This window comes from Astatotilapia calliptera, chromosome 6, assembly GCF_964374335.1.
Source record: "Astatotilapia calliptera chromosome 6, fAstCal68.1, whole genome shotgun sequence".
In the NCBI taxonomy this organism is placed as follows: domain Eukaryota; kingdom Metazoa; phylum Chordata; class Actinopteri; order Cichliformes; family Cichlidae; genus Astatotilapia; species Astatotilapia calliptera.
In genome coordinates, this window is record NC_137427.1 from 170,426 (window position 1) to 185,339 (window position 14,914).

Consider the following 14,914-nt stretch of genomic DNA (forward strand, 5'->3'; position numbering starts at 1 on the left):
TTGTGGTCTTTTTTCTGTGAACTGAATGGTTTTTCAAAGGTCATTTGATGACTGAATAAAGCGATGAAACTAAATCGTATCAAATATCTCAAAAACTCTTACGTGGTATCTAAGGAACTTCATTTGTTCTTTATTTAAATTCCTTTCTGGATTCTAAAGACGTTTTTTCTGCAGTGTGGACGATATGACCCTGATTGCTCCAGATATTTCTTCATCTCTGACCAGTGAAGACTCCTTATTTCATGACATCATCAGTCATCTGACTCTGGTAGGTCATCTGGATGTTTATACACGTGACAGACAAACAGCTGACCACATGAAATGATGCCAAAAGTTTTCTTTCACTAATTCAAAACGGCGCTGTCCCATTTTTAATTACAATGAGAGTGAAATTTAACTTTGAAACAAATCTCAAACGTATCGTTTTTTTGTCTCTCATTTATTTAGCGGTTTATCTTGTTCATTTTAGGATCTGTGATGGTCCGTGTACTTTTCGGTATTTGAAGTTTTGTTTCAGAAACCAAAACGAAAAAACGATATTTAAAAGAATTTTCATTTTTTAAATTTTTGATAAAGAATAAAATGGGCGAAAATAACTTGTTTTTTCATTCGGTGGTAACAAATAGCCGTCATACACTTAAAATTAGACGTGCTTTTTTGGATTTCTTCGTGATTCAAATAATGAAAGTATACTAGCGCAAAAACAAAAAAATAGACGCATTTTCAATGTCTGAAACGGGAAGTACTTCTTCTGCGCGTTTTTTTATGGCGCGCGCACACCGTCCCCCACACAAGAGATCGACGGCCTTAAAGTTACACTGGAATAAACAGAGGATGGACCATTACGTTGTTTTTAGGAAAACTAAGAGAGTGACACTCCGGGACGAAGACATGACTGCAGAAAAACTGGGTCGCATCTTTCAGGTAGATATGTAAACTTCGCAAACTTTGCTTTCAGCAGTTTTTTTATGAACGTTATTGTTCTTCCTTACTGCGGAACGGCTAACGTTAACATTTGGTGATTTCATGTAGGCCTACTTTTACTAATACTATGTCTAGCCGTCTTCATTGTGCTAATATGTGAATTGTGCACATGTGCTAATGTGTAAATAGTTATTCATTGACTTTTACCGGCTACTAGCTAATAAGTAAGCCTTTAGAGCCTATTAACCGTGTGCACAGGAGTAACACGTTAGCAGAGCAACGTGATTTACGGAAACTTTTCTTAAACAGGTATCCGCGCATACTCTGTACATCACGGATGATTCAAACGTGGCTATGTTCCCCGGTGCGGTCTCTGGTGTTTTCAGCGCATTAGACCTTACACCCAGAGGTCACTATGAAGTCCACGGAGAAGACATGGAGTCAATTCCAACAGCAGGTTCCAGCGGGCAGCGTTTTGCATTTATGCGAGCACCAGCTGTGGCAGCGTCTGCACCTTCACGTTCACAGCAGGCTACTTCAAGTTCCCCTATGTCCTCCAAAACATTTCAGAGGTAGGATGAGTCTGTGTTCTTGAATATTAAATTACAGAACAGGCAAAATAAAAAGAAACATAAGGTGCATGGATAGTTGAATTGTTAAGAATAGCAAAGCTGTTTTAGTACAATTTGCCTATAGCAATCACTGAATGGATTTGTGGCCTGCTGTCTTTTACAAGATATGTAAAATTATTATGTTTTGTTTTACAGATCAGTGTACTTTGCAGATGTAGTTGGTGGGAGGTTGATTCCCAATAGAATGGTGGTTGTACGATTCCTGGAGTCTGAGGCTACGCTTCAAGGGATAGTAGGAAAAGTGCAAGATGCCATTGGTAATTACAACCCAATAATTTTGACAGATGCACAGGGCAATGCAATTCTGGAGTCGGAGGGCACAACAGGTGAGCCATAATATTACAGCTAAAGCCCATATCTTATGGAGAGACATGTCTTACCAGACTCTTTGTAATATTTATTGGGTAATATGGTATTGGCTTCTAAACAGGTTTCTTTGGTTTTGTTTTTCATCTGTAGGGTCACAGTACTGGAGACAAAATGCACGAAAAATTCTTGCTGTGCCTGAACAAGACTTTAATTGCCTCCAGGGAACAAAGAGGAAGAAACTGAGGTATGTGAATAAATATGTATATACTATAGGATGAACATCAATATAGAAGAATTAATTTGATTTAAATCCTATAATAGCAGTAAGACATCACTACATAAATCATCATCTATCAGTAAGTGATGTGATGTTTCTTTAAGCCAGTAAGTAGCTTTGACATCTGATTATCCATTTTTATTTGTAGCAGCCGTAAAGATGATGACAGTGCCAGTTTGGGAGAAGTGAGTGACAAAATAGAAGAGTTGGTGTTGGCATCTCAAAGTCTGCCAGCTGTCACAGCAGCAATCAAAGAGCTCACTGATCTTGCAGTTGCCCAGAAAGTCACAACCCCCAAGCTGCAGACACTCAAGGAGGGATTTAGCTGCGTGGTTTGTATGAGTATGTTCAAATGTTGCTTAGTAAATACATTACATCTACACTAACATTTTAATTACAATTAAAACAATGTCAAACCACATTCAATCATTACTTTGGACAAACATTTTTTTACCAAACATAGGCTCTTTATTCAGCAGTGTCCATTTAAATACTTAGGCACAGACAATCAAGATGCAGGTCTACTGTAACATAACATTCAAAAGTTTACATGCACATTTAATTTGGGTTCTCCTTGCAATCTTGACTATGAAAGTATAGCTTTTCAAATTGATTACAATGTCAGTATGGGTGACGGTACACTGTTCACAGTAATGTAAAACTAAAAAGTTCACATTTAAAATGGGACTGTAGTTGCATATATTGAATCAAGTACCTGTAACTTTTTCATTTTTCTTGCTTGCTAATTGAGAAAATGTACTGATTTTGCCCCTCATCAATTATAGACAAAAATATAGACAGGGACTTTCTCAGAACAGCGTGAACAAGAGGAATTACAGAATAACCAAAAATATTCTGCATGCTGTCTGTAAATTTATGTCAAGACTGACTTTGAACCTATAGTTTGAACTAAATTCAACATAAATGGATAACAGTCTCACTTATCTGATTTACTTTTGCAGACATCATTGAGGATCCAGTGTTCTCACTGTGCTGCAGAAGCATTATTGGCTGCAAGACATGTGTGGAACAGTGGCAAGAGACATCACAGCACTGTGCAAAATGCAGGGAGAGTAACAACGGAGTTCTACAAATTACTGGTCTAACAGCTGCATTTTCTGTATTGAAATCTTTTTTTGCAGAGGAGTAATGTAGTGTGTACACACAAATGTTTACAGTCAGTTGATTTTTTTTTTTTGTCTGTTCTGTACAGTTTACAGATGCAGTGGTTCATACATTTCTCTGAGTTATGTTTATGAGACAGAGCAGAGCTTCTTTGTATGGCATAAAGTCACCATTTACGGCTCTAAAAAACAAATGTGAAATATCAGGATATTTTTCTGCAAAATGACTCTCTGTTCTAAGTTTGTCCTGTTCGGTTGTGAAGGGATCAACTCCAAAAGTCGAATATTCTTTGAGTGCAGATCCCAAGTGCTGCCTGTAAAGGTCTGCTGCTTCAAGTGCATTTGGCAAGAGCTCTGGAGAAATTCTTCTTTTACACCCATGTTCTGCAAAGTGATTTGGTATGCCTTTTCCTGTAAAAAATAGAGGAGGTGTTTAAATGTTCATTATCAGGGTTGTAAGCAATCTGACTTTTTTTTTTTCTTTTTTTTTACCTGGGATTCTATGAGCATTCCATGATTCTACCACACTTGCAAGACCAATGTTACACAGCTGACAGGTTAGATTGGACACACAGTATCGCACAAGGTTATCCTCCATATCTATCTCCTCCTGGTCCATCAGCTGGAGTAGGGCAGTTTTTAGTGGGTAGTTGACACGGTTGTTGATTTCAGGCCAAATCCTTTCAACTGTGTGGTTCTAAAAGAGTTAAAAGAAACATGTCTTAAATGTACGTAGTAGTACACGTAATAGTATAAGAATTTCAGCTGATGTTAATGGTACTTAAATCTTACTCTTGTGGATGAGGTCTGTAAATAAGGCAGTCTCTCCTGATTGAAGCGATGATGTGACAGCATCTCTTGCATGAACAGTGTTAAATAAAATTCCTTTCCATGGTCTACTCGCACCTGGTCCCACATACCATAGGTGATCACTGCAGGTCTGGTACAGGAAAAATAAAGAACATTTATTAACTATTTTGCTTTAAGACCAGCAAAGGTGTTATTATTTTGAATGTATTCATTCATGTTTTTTTTGGGTAATATTTTAGTTGTAGTAGGACAACATATATTTCTTAAGTTTCTTTGCAATGTCACTGTCATGCTCAGACTTTAGATGTATGTCAGAACAATTGAAAGATATGTGGAAATCCAAGAACCTTGTTCCATTCATAAATGAACACTGATTAATTGCAATAAAGTAGTTAAATGATTCATGTGCAATTCCATTTTATTTATTTTTACATTAATAGAAAATGTTGATCAAAATGTTTGGTAAGTTCTTAATATATTATATTCAGGAACATAACCAGACCCATCTGTTGCATGTCTAATTTAAATTCAAATATTGTAAATTTGGGTGCAGCTCATGTCCAATATGACTAACATGTCCATCAAAACACTTAAGATGAAATAAATGGTTTGAGAGGTTGTATTACCTGAAAACATATTCATAGATGCTCAAGTTGTTTTTGATTGGCATTGTGGAATGACTCACAATCTTTTTACTGAATCCATCTACAGCTAAAACATGGGTGACTCCAAACATTACAAGTTTCTCGTTTTGGTCCAGGTGAACCTTGTGCCCCATGCATTCAGCATGGTACGGTGTGGGATTAAGATTCCGAGCTCCCTTACAAAAAAATCACAAAAATAAATGACAGCTGACTGGATAAAGGCAGATTTGATCATACGTTTGAGGAAGAGTCAAGTAACTGTTAAAGCAGGGCGTACATCTGTTAAACAGAATTAGGCCCTACCATTACATGATGTATATCACAAATATGACAAAGAACATTGGAATACAGTTCTAGTGGAAGATTAAATAACATAGGCTACCTGGCGTCTTGCTTCATGATAAGGTTGATGCACCTCTCTTAAAATTGACCCAATTCGTCCCTCTGCAGCATGTACCCCTTTTGTGGACAGATAGCCCTTCATCATTTTGCGGCCATATGTTGGGCCCACCTGTTTAAAATAAAAGATCATGCTACTACTAGAACAACAAATGTAAAGTAGCTTATTCTGAAAGCAAATGTGTAAAGCTAAAGTATTGTGCTAATTAACTGTACAAATACCAGTGAGAGACATCTTTAAAATAACTAACGTTACCCACCACCCGCAAGACGCTAAAACGCGCGGGCGCGCGCACACAGTCTAGACTAACCCCCTTACAACCCAGTTAAGACAACCATACACAGTCATAAGGTGAAGGAAGAAAGTACCTTACCTCATTTATAGCTTGTGTCACCTCAAGCTCCAACCGTGTGTCCGAGAGTCGACAGCTAGTGATTTGCTCAGCACAAAACTTTCTAACATTTCTCGCAGAAAATCCTCTCACTTCCCCGTGTTCATATGACAGACGCTCTGATATAATTTCCGATGACAGGCCTTGTTTTGCCATCTCCATGATCACGTCTGAGTATTTTTCCAACGTCATGATGTCCACACTACAGTGTTTGCCATAAGTTTGCGCATCACTTGTACAGGTTGTTGACCTACTAAAACTTCCGGTTCAGACAAAATAAATAAAGGGCCCTTTCTCGTTCTTTTTTCTTGGGTTTTTCGTTTCTGATGTGCGAAAGGACAAAATGAAAAAAACAATTGTTTTACGTTTTTCATTTTAGCTTTTTAAGTTGAGAATTAAATAAGTGTCTCATTTTCTTTTTTAAATTATACTTTCTGAAACGAAACTTCAAATACCGAAAAGTACACGGACCTGTGATGTTTGCAGTCCTGAAACAGGACGTTGTGTCTTCAGCTTGTCGGCCATGTTTTCTTTCGTTCTTTCCTGGATGTTTTCTGTGTTTTGTTTTGTTTTTTTAATTGACCCAGATGTTTTGATCTTGGTGTAATGATTAATTATTTGTGTTCTGCATGATGTGCTAAAAAATGTCAGTGGGTCATTTGTGTTTAGGGTGGAGCTTCATCCTGTCATTAATGAGTGACCCTCTTAATTATTGATCGAGTAAAGTTTCATTATCACCTGAAGTCTGGAATAAATAAAAACAAAACAGTTTGAACCTGCATTTTATTCGACAGGATGAGATATTTAATTCATCTGGTGTTGGTGTTTACATTTATTATTAATAATGTGATTAAAAATATTCTTCTGTTTACTACGAATTGAAATGAAAAATCAAACAATAATCTGCAGTTCTGCTCTGAACTCCATGATTAAGATCTTCAGATTTTTCCGATGTCACAGTTTCATCTTGCTTTGTGAAATCCGTGGCTTGACTATCCCGACCACGTTTGTGATAAGTCACATGTTGTAGACTTGTCCTCGTTTACGCGAACACGCTCACAGTTGGATTAAATAAATTCTGGGTTGATTTATGACAACCCCCGTCTGATGGTGTTACAGAAGCCAGTTAGGGAAAGAAATCTCAGCTATGCTGAACTTGCTTCTTGGTTCAGGGAAGAAAAGAAAATTCAACATCAGTAATGACTCAGATATTTCCTCGTTATCTGTGCTGTTGTTCTGCTCCGTTATCATGTTTCCATTATTTGCACAGAAACAAAGTCCATTGCACTGACTGATATCAGAGGTTAAAGGTCAATGGGCTCTGAAGAAGTGATTCTGCTGAAGGTGCAGAAAAAGGAGAGACAAATGAACAAAGGAGAAGAGATAGAAAAGAGGATTTGAAAAAACGTGACAAAAAAGAGGAAGAAAGATTTCACAACAGACTGGCGACCAAAGCTACAGATGAGAAAAACAGACCAAAACCGAGCAAAGTGAGATAAAAGGTTGGTTTTACTGGTTCACACAGCAGGAAGAAAAAGCGGCTGAACGTTATCAATACATCCAGGAATCAGTGAAAGAATATCTGGCTACACTCGAGGTAAAGCCCTTCAGCTGGTTTGTTTCCTGTCAGAGAAATGCGTCATTTAGACTTTCTGCTGATTTTTCTGAACTTCATCTTTTTTCATTAATGTACTGGCTGGTGCCAAATTAAAGGAAAAGCCTGAACCTTTGGTCTTCCAGTAGTGAGGTGTAGCTGGCAGGGCTCCAGTCCACAGCGGGAGAAATCTCACTTTTATGGAAGGAGCAGAAAACCTGTGATGCAGCACAGCCTGCATTTATATCTGAGTTTGTCTTCTTTTCTGCTGTTTAAAGCACCAACGTCCTGGATCTCTGTTGGGATTTCCTTATTATTCTGCCTCATGTTTCTACTGATATTTTTGTTTTGGCGTCACCATGTTTTTACTGACAAGTTCAGCTAAAACTCTGACTTTGTGAATCCTGAGATAAAAGTGATCTTTTTATCCTCTGCAAACAGAGTTGACGTCAACTCTGGGATGGTTACCATGGTAGCATGCTCTGTGAATTTAGCCTGTTCGGTGGGCTGAGTTGAATTGAACTGACAGCAATTCCATCAGTGACTGATTATCAGCTCAGAGTGAGGTTGAGGCTGAGATGACTTTAACGCTCTAAATGAATTTAAAGTGACTTAAAAAGCAGCTGCAGCGAGTCAGGTTGTAATCGATTACATCCCCCAGCAGCCTACACCTACTGCAGCATAACTAAGGGAGGATTCAGGGTCCCCTGGTCCAGCCCTAACTATATGCTTTAGCAAAAAGGAAAGTTTGAATCTTGACAGTAGAGATAGTGTCTGTCTCCTGAATCCAAACTGGAAGCTGGTTCCACAGAAGAGGGGCCTGAAAACTGAAGGCTCTGCCTCCCATTCTACTTTTAAATACTCTAGGAACAACAAGTAGGCCTGCAGAGCGAGAGCGAAGTGCTCTAATAGGGTGATATGGTACTACAAGGTCATTAAGATAAGATGGGGCCTGATTATTTAAGACCTTGTATGTGAGGAGCAGGATTTTGAAATCTGGATTTCTGAACAGGGAGCCAATGAAGAGAAGCCAAAACAGGAGAATGGCCTGTATTTGTATAGCGCTTTACTTATCCAGTCATCCACCCATGCACACACATTAACACACTGGTGATGGCAAGCTACATTGTAGCCACCCTGGGGCGCACTGACAGAGGCAAGACACTGGCGCCACCGGGCCCTCTGACCACCACCAGCAGGCAACGGGTGAAGTGTCTTGCCCAAGGACACAACGACCGAGACAGCTCTCTCTTTCTAGTCCCTGTCAGGACTCTTGCTGCAGCATTTTGGATTAACTGAAGGCTTTTCAGGGAGTTTTTAGGACTTCCTGATAATAATGAATTACAGTCGTCCAGCCTGGAAGTAATAAATGCATGAACTAGTTTTTCAGCGTCACTCTGAGACAGGATATTTCTAACTTTAGAGATGTTGCACAAATGGAAGAACGCAGTCTTACATATTTGTTTAATATGTGCGTTGAAGGACATGTCCTGGTCAAAAATGACTCCAAGGTTCCTCACAGCGTTACTGGAGGCCAAGGTAATGCCATCCAGAGTAAGAATCTGCTTAGATACCATATTTCTAAGATTAATAATAACTAACTATTGAATGCAGAGAGGTCTATTAACACATAGTGAATGAAGAGGAAACAGCCAATACATCATGGGAATCCCCCAGCAGCCTACACTTATTGTAGCATAAGCAAGGGAGGATTCAGGGTCACCTGATCCAGCCCTAACTATCAGGATCAGGAAGAAAAAAAAGTGGACAGTGACCGCACAGAGAGGACGCCAATGTTCACATGGTGGAGAGGAGTGAAAGAAGCATCTATGTCCACGTCTTCAAGCTTCAAGCTAAAGAAGCTCAGACACTTTTCTTTCCAAGCTCCTTAGAATAACATAACATGACCTCCTCAGCACCTACCTGTTATAAAAGTCCATCAGCTGGACCTGAGACCTCCATGAAATCTGACCAGCAACTTTAACCAGGTTAGCAAGTCTGGTCTCATTGGTTAAAGACAAATTACCGTAACCAAGCAATTAGGGCTGTGCGATATGACCAAAATCTCATATCCCGATATAAGACGTCTATCGTCCCGATAACGATATAAATCACACAAATGTAACTTTTTCTGTAAAGTCTGTGAATCTCGGGCAGCTCAACTTGCGTGAAGTGTTTCCAGCTGGGCGTCGTGTAGCTGGAGTCGAGTGTTTTAACCGATGCATGAAACGATGCATTTTTAGACATAAGTTGTAACGGCGCCGTTTTCTTTCTGAGTATTTATTACACGGCGTGCTGCGGGGAAAAGCCTGTTCTAACGTTTGAGTCTACGGTTTATTTTTTAGCACCTGACGGCTCTTTTTTTGCTTCTCATTCAGTTTATTTTGAAAAGTCTCAATGGGATCTTGAGCTTTATTGTGAAAGGTTTATGTGGAACATAAACAAGCGGACACGCGATGGTCTTATCATCATTGTTGCTAACAACAACGCATAAAAACAGGCGCTTGTCCGTCCGTGGTGGTTATATTAAATATAAGAGAAAGAGAACTTTAAGAAATGAATAATAACTATAGTGACATCAGAACATGAAAAAATATTGTTGTAAACAGTCTATTTTGCGACACCACAAAACAAACGATAGCGTAAAATGAAACGATAGACATTTTTATATCGTCATCCGATATATATCGTTATATCAAACAGCCCTACAAGCAATGATACAAAACATTAAAACTGATTCAACAAAACTTTATAAAAAAGGGTCATCATTTCACATGAAATGTTCAACACTCCTTAAAAAGTACAGCTTTGTTGGACTTTTTTTCACTGTGGAATCAAAATGTGACTCAAAGAACAGAGCCTTATCAAGGACAACCCCCAAATTCTTACAACTATCCACCAGTTCAATGGCAGCAGTCTCAGTGCAGGATGGGGGATGGCTTCCTGAAGTCAATAACCATGTCCTTAGTTTCAAAGGTGTTGATCTTTAAGAATAACTGATCACACCAAGAACCAAACTCATCCACAACATCGTACGTCGTAGTCTAAGGAGCTCGGAAAGAAAAGCATCCAGACTGCTATCTTTTATGGCGTGGTCTGCTGGGGCGGCAGCATCTCTGCTGGGGACAGGAAGAGACTGAACAGGGTGATCCGAAGGGCCAGCTCTGTTCTAGGATGCCCTCTGGACCCAGTGGAGGTGGTGAGTGACAGGAGAACGGCGGCTAAGCTGTCATCCCTGATGGACAACATCTCCCACCCCATGCAGCAGACTGTGACAGCACTGAGCAGCTCCTTCAGTGGGAGACTGCGGCACCCACGGTGTGGGACGGAGAGATTTCGCAGGTCTTTCCTCCCCACTGCTGTCAGACTCCATAATAAAGACTTTAACTGATCAAGCACATACATATGCAATAATACTAAGTGCAATAATCCTTTCTGTCATCGTTGTATTTTTACTCAGTTGTATATAGTATTTGTATTCTATTTTTATCTTATTGTATATTTTTATTCTATTTTATTCTACTGTATATAGTATTTTATTTTATTCTATTCTGTACAGCTGTGTACTGTATTTATTCTTATTGTATTCTAATTTTTGCCTCATAACTTTTGCACTGTCCACTTCCTGCTGTGACAAAACAAATTTCCCACGTGTGGGACTAATAAAGGTTATCTTATCTTATCTTATCTTATCTTTACATTTCCTTGAAGACGTTTCACATCCGAGAAGCTTCTTCAGTTCTAAGAGCAACTGGTGGAGAGTCCCAGGTATTTAAGTGTTATGGGAGTGTCCCCATAAGAGGGTCGTGGACCCCCTATTGATCCTCTACCTAATCACACGAGCCAAGGTGTGAAAACGAGTGTAGGTCACAATCAGCAAGGGCTGGATATTACACCAAAAAAAATACACAAATCCAACCAAAGCTGTAAGACGCAGAAGGTGGTTTGAGAATAGGTGAGAAGAATCAGAGCGATAAAAGATGGGAGCAAAACTAACACAGGACACAAAAAAGACTAACTTTCAAAGTAAAATAGGAAGTGACCGAAAGATAATACACACATAGAAGATGACAGAAATACCACCAAAGGTCAAATAAAGAAAAAATAAAGAGTAAAACACCGAAACACAAGGCAACGAAACCAAAGCAGGAACAACAATGCCCTAATGACTCAACATATTCAAAGACACCAAACGAGCTGTGAGAAATAACACGAACGTGAGCAAGACATGTTCACAGTGCATCTGTTTTCAGACTCCTGATAGTGTTTCAACCAATCAGTATTCAGTTTGCTGCTTTGCATCACGATGATTCTCTCAGTTTGTACCAAACTGTGTTTGAAAGTCTTGGATTAATTTCTTTTCTTTTGAAAGGCTCTGGGTCAGCAACATCACAGCTTCAGGAATTTAAAGGGATGTTTCAAACAAACTATTTAGTAAAGCTAACAGATACTCTTTAACCCTAACTCTGGAACTCTTATCTGTGTCACACACAGCTCCACCTCCTGCTCCTCCTCCAGACCGTCCGACGGGGTGCACCTTAGACCTTCAAGTCATCGCTCCATCAGCTGATGAGTTTATTTGTTCACTTGACTGATTCCTAAGAGAAAAATGGCTGCCAACTCACCGAAAGACAAGTGAGTAAAACAAAGAAGTGAGAATATTTTCACATTCATGCATAAAAAAGACAAAACAATCAGCAGTGACTATGTTCAGAAGTTCTTAGAAGTAGACATCACTGCTGATGACGAGTTATTATATATAATCAATATAACAAATGTGACAGATGATCAGATGTTAAAGTTTTGTTGTATCAGAAAACCAAAACTTGTAATCAAATAAATCAACAGGGACGGATTTTAATGTGATAAAGCTGCTGTTAGTTCAGGTCAGTTCGGGTTAGTTTTTAGTTTCTGATCTTTAAACATTTTCATAAAGTTTCAAGTGGTTTGTTGACGTTTGTGAACTGAGTGAAAAGTGGCTGCAGGGTGACGATAAGCAGTGACTGCAGCACAGAGATAAACTGATTATCAATAACACACCCTACACACACGCGCGCACACAAGTAACATATTTAGCAGTGTATATGAATATGGATGTTGCACACAGACGGATGTTTGGAACATGTGTGAATGTATTACTATAAAAGACTGCATTGTAAAGATGGCAGCTGGGATCAAGGAGCATCCTGACACTGCATCATGCAGAGAGTGGGAGGGGTTCACCAGCATGGGTGAGGATTTAGCAGATATCCTAACACGTGAAAAGGTCCTCACGTGTTAGGATATCCTCACTGTCAGCTGTACAGAAAACAGAAAGGGCACCCATCGAAGCTTTGGCAACTTCAAAGAGTACCTTCCTGCAGGGAGTGGTTGTGCTAGCAGAAAACACCAGGAAAGGCCAAAGAAACTCGGTCAAGGCCAGCATCCCCTAAAGACAAGGACAGACAAGATAGACTAAAATGGGCAAAATCGCTCATACTGGCATACTGGCAATGAATCTTCAAGATGGCGGCGCGCACGGGTGCAGCGGCTCTTAGCTCTCTTGTGTTCTAAGGTCAGTGAATCCCAGGAAGGCGGCAGGTCCTGATGGAATACATGGAAAGGTTCTCAGAGCATGTGCTGACGAACTGACCGGAGTCTTCACTAAAATCTTCAACCTTTCCTTGTCATCAAACACCGTCCCGCCCTGCCTCAAAACCTCCACCATCATCCCCATCACCAAGAAGACAGCTGTGGCCAGCCCAAATGACTACAGGCCAGTTGCACTTACGCCTGTAGTGATGAAGTGCTTTGAGAGACTGGTCTGTCAGCACATCAGGGCCGGTCTGCCTCCCACTCTGGACCCCCACCAATTTGCCTACAGGACAAATCGATCCACCGAGGACGCTATCACCATAGCGCTCCACACTGCGCTGAGTCACCTGGAGCACCGAGGAAGCTATGTGAGAATGCTCTTTCTGGACTTCAGCTCAGCATTCAATCATATCATCCCGGAGATCCTGGTCCAGAAACTGTCTCACCTGGGACTCTCCACCCCCATCTGCCTCTGGATCAAGGACTTCCTGACAAATAGACCACAGTCTGTCAGACTCGGCCCCCACCGGTCCAGCACCATCACACTCAGCACCGGGTCTCCACAAGGATGTGTTTTGAGTCCCCTCCTGTTTACGCTCTACACATCCGACTGCTCCCCTACCCATCTCTCAAACACCATCATAAAGTTCGCGGATGACACCACAGTGGTTGGACTCATCTCAAGGGGGGATGAGTCGGACTACAGAGATGAGGTCAACAGACTGACTGAGTGGTGTTCAGTTAACAACCTCCAACTGAACACCACGAAAACTAAAGAACTTATCTTGGACTTCAGGAAGGGCAGAGCAGACCCGGCCCCACTTTACATTCACGGGAGCTGTGTGGAGAGGGTACAGTCCATGAGGTTTCTGGGCGTGCAGATATCTGATGACCTCTCCTGGACTGCAAATACTACAGCGGTGGTTAAAAAGGCCCAGCAGCGTCTCCACTTTCTGAGAGTGCTCAGGAGGAACAACCTGGAGGAGAGGCTGCTGGTGACATTTTACAGAGCCACCATAGAGAGCATCCTAACGTACGGCATAACAACATGGTATGCAGGGTGCTCAGCTGCGGACAGGAAAGTACTGCAGAGGGTCATCAACACAGCCCAGAAGATCACTGGCTGCTCTCTGCCCAGCCTGGAGGTCACTGCAAACTCTCGGTACCTCAGCAGAGCTGGCAATATCATCAAGGACCACTCTCACCCCAGCAACCAACTGTTTGAACTATTACCGTCAGGCCGACGGTACAGGTCACATAAAACCAGGACAAACAGATTCAGGGATAGCTTCTTTCCCAGAGCTATCACCGTAGTAAATAAGCACAAAAACAATTGAACCTGCTTAGCTATACCATACTGTCATTATATTATGCTGCTATCCTGTATATATTGTTCATTCTATTGTTTGAGTACTTACGATTGTTTTTTTGTACTTTTTATATTTTACATTTATATTTATTATTGAAACTTGCACTCCAATTTCGTTGTACTCTGTACAATGACAATGAAGGCTATTCTATTCTATTCTATGCCAGACTCCAAAAGCTCCTACCAGAGGTGGCAAAAGAACAGACATCCCTTACTTAAGACGTACACATACTACTGTTGAAAAATACTCCAAGTAATAGCTGAAGTACTGATTCAACTTTACTCTGATACTCTGATTCTTTACTGAAGTAAGAGTGAATATGTATTTAGCTGAGTAAGAAAACAAAGGTTACTCTTTGGAGGGCGTTCCTCTCAGGTGTTGGTATGAAGGTGGAGTTCAGTGAACGAGTCTCTGCTCCACTTGATGTGAGCTAACTGTGACCATGAACCCAAAGCCACTGTGCAGCAGTCACACACTGTTCTTTACTATAAACCCATCACAGTGCAGCAAACTAAGTTTCAGGAAGCATTTGAATTTTCGCTCTGTAGCCCAAAAGATTTGAGATTTGAAACGTGACAAGCACAACGAAGGCAGGACTGATTTTTCTGTCTGTTCAGACAGCAGCTGTTTGTGAATGGACCGGTTTTACTCAAGCACTTTATACAACATACCTCATTCATACAAGCACCTCTTTCTAGACCTACATGCTTTCTGTCTAACATGCACATGCCAATGAGTGTATCAGTGTCTTGGCCAAGACACATACAGACTGCAGACTGGAGCAGCTAGCAACCAACAACCTTATAATTAGTAGATGACCTGCTCTACCTCCTGAGCTACAACCAAATCCAATGCTAGGCCCTTT

At 40.6% G+C, this 14,914-nt stretch overlaps 2 protein-coding genes and 1 long non-coding RNA gene across 4 annotated transcripts in view; 2 read left to right on the forward strand and 1 right to left on the reverse strand.

The window, feature by feature from the left end:
- The first annotated feature begins 501 nt into the window (after positions 1-501).
- Positions 502-4,478, forward strand: LOC113017008 (uncharacterized). Its single transcript, XM_026160259.2, has 5 exons — positions 502-1,496; positions 1,692-1,882; positions 2,016-2,109; positions 2,291-2,484; positions 3,105-4,478. Exons 1-5 carry the CDS (start codon positions 1,279-1,281, stop codon positions 3,290-3,292), a joined length of 885 nt encoding a protein of 294 aa, XP_026016044.1. The 5' UTR covers positions 502-1,278; the 3' UTR covers positions 3,293-4,478.
- On the reverse strand, positions 3,705-5,951 carry LOC145429168 (uncharacterized). Its single transcript, XR_013909384.1, has 2 exons — positions 4,703-5,951; positions 3,705-4,206 (listed from the first exon to the last, which is right to left on the reverse strand). It is a non-coding gene; the product is annotated as an uncharacterized LOC145429168 (long non-coding RNA).
- A 645-nt stretch (positions 5,952-6,596) lies between these two features.
- LOC113023514 (equilibrative nucleoside transporter 1-like) overlaps positions 6,597-14,914 on the forward strand; it is a 59,520-nt gene continuing 51,202 nt past the window's right edge. The window contains exons 1-2 of one of the 2 annotated variants that reach the window (XM_026169581.2): positions 6,597-7,108; positions 11,600-11,740. In XM_026169581.2, coding sequence (XP_026025366.1) covers positions 11,715-11,740 — 26 coding nt within the window. In that variant the 5' untranslated portion in view covers positions 6,597-7,108; positions 11,600-11,714. The remainder of the gene's footprint in view (positions 7,109-11,599; positions 11,741-14,914) is intronic. The other variant, XM_026169582.2, reaches the window with a different exon arrangement.

Bases quoted from the DNA above. Each gene is read 5' to 3' on its own strand.
- LOC113017008 (XM_026160259.2), top strand. From the start codon at position 1,279: ATGTTCCCCGGTGCGGTCTCTGGTGTTTTCAGCGCATTAGACCTTACA. The intron at 1,883-2,015 runs GTGAGCCATAAT...TTTCATCTGTAG, and splicing joins GGAGTCGGAGGGCACAACAG to GGTCACAGTACTGGAGACAA. The intron at 2,110-2,290 runs GTATGTGAATAA...TTTTATTTGTAG, and splicing joins ACAAAGAGGAAGAAACTGAG to CAGCCGTAAAGATGATGACA.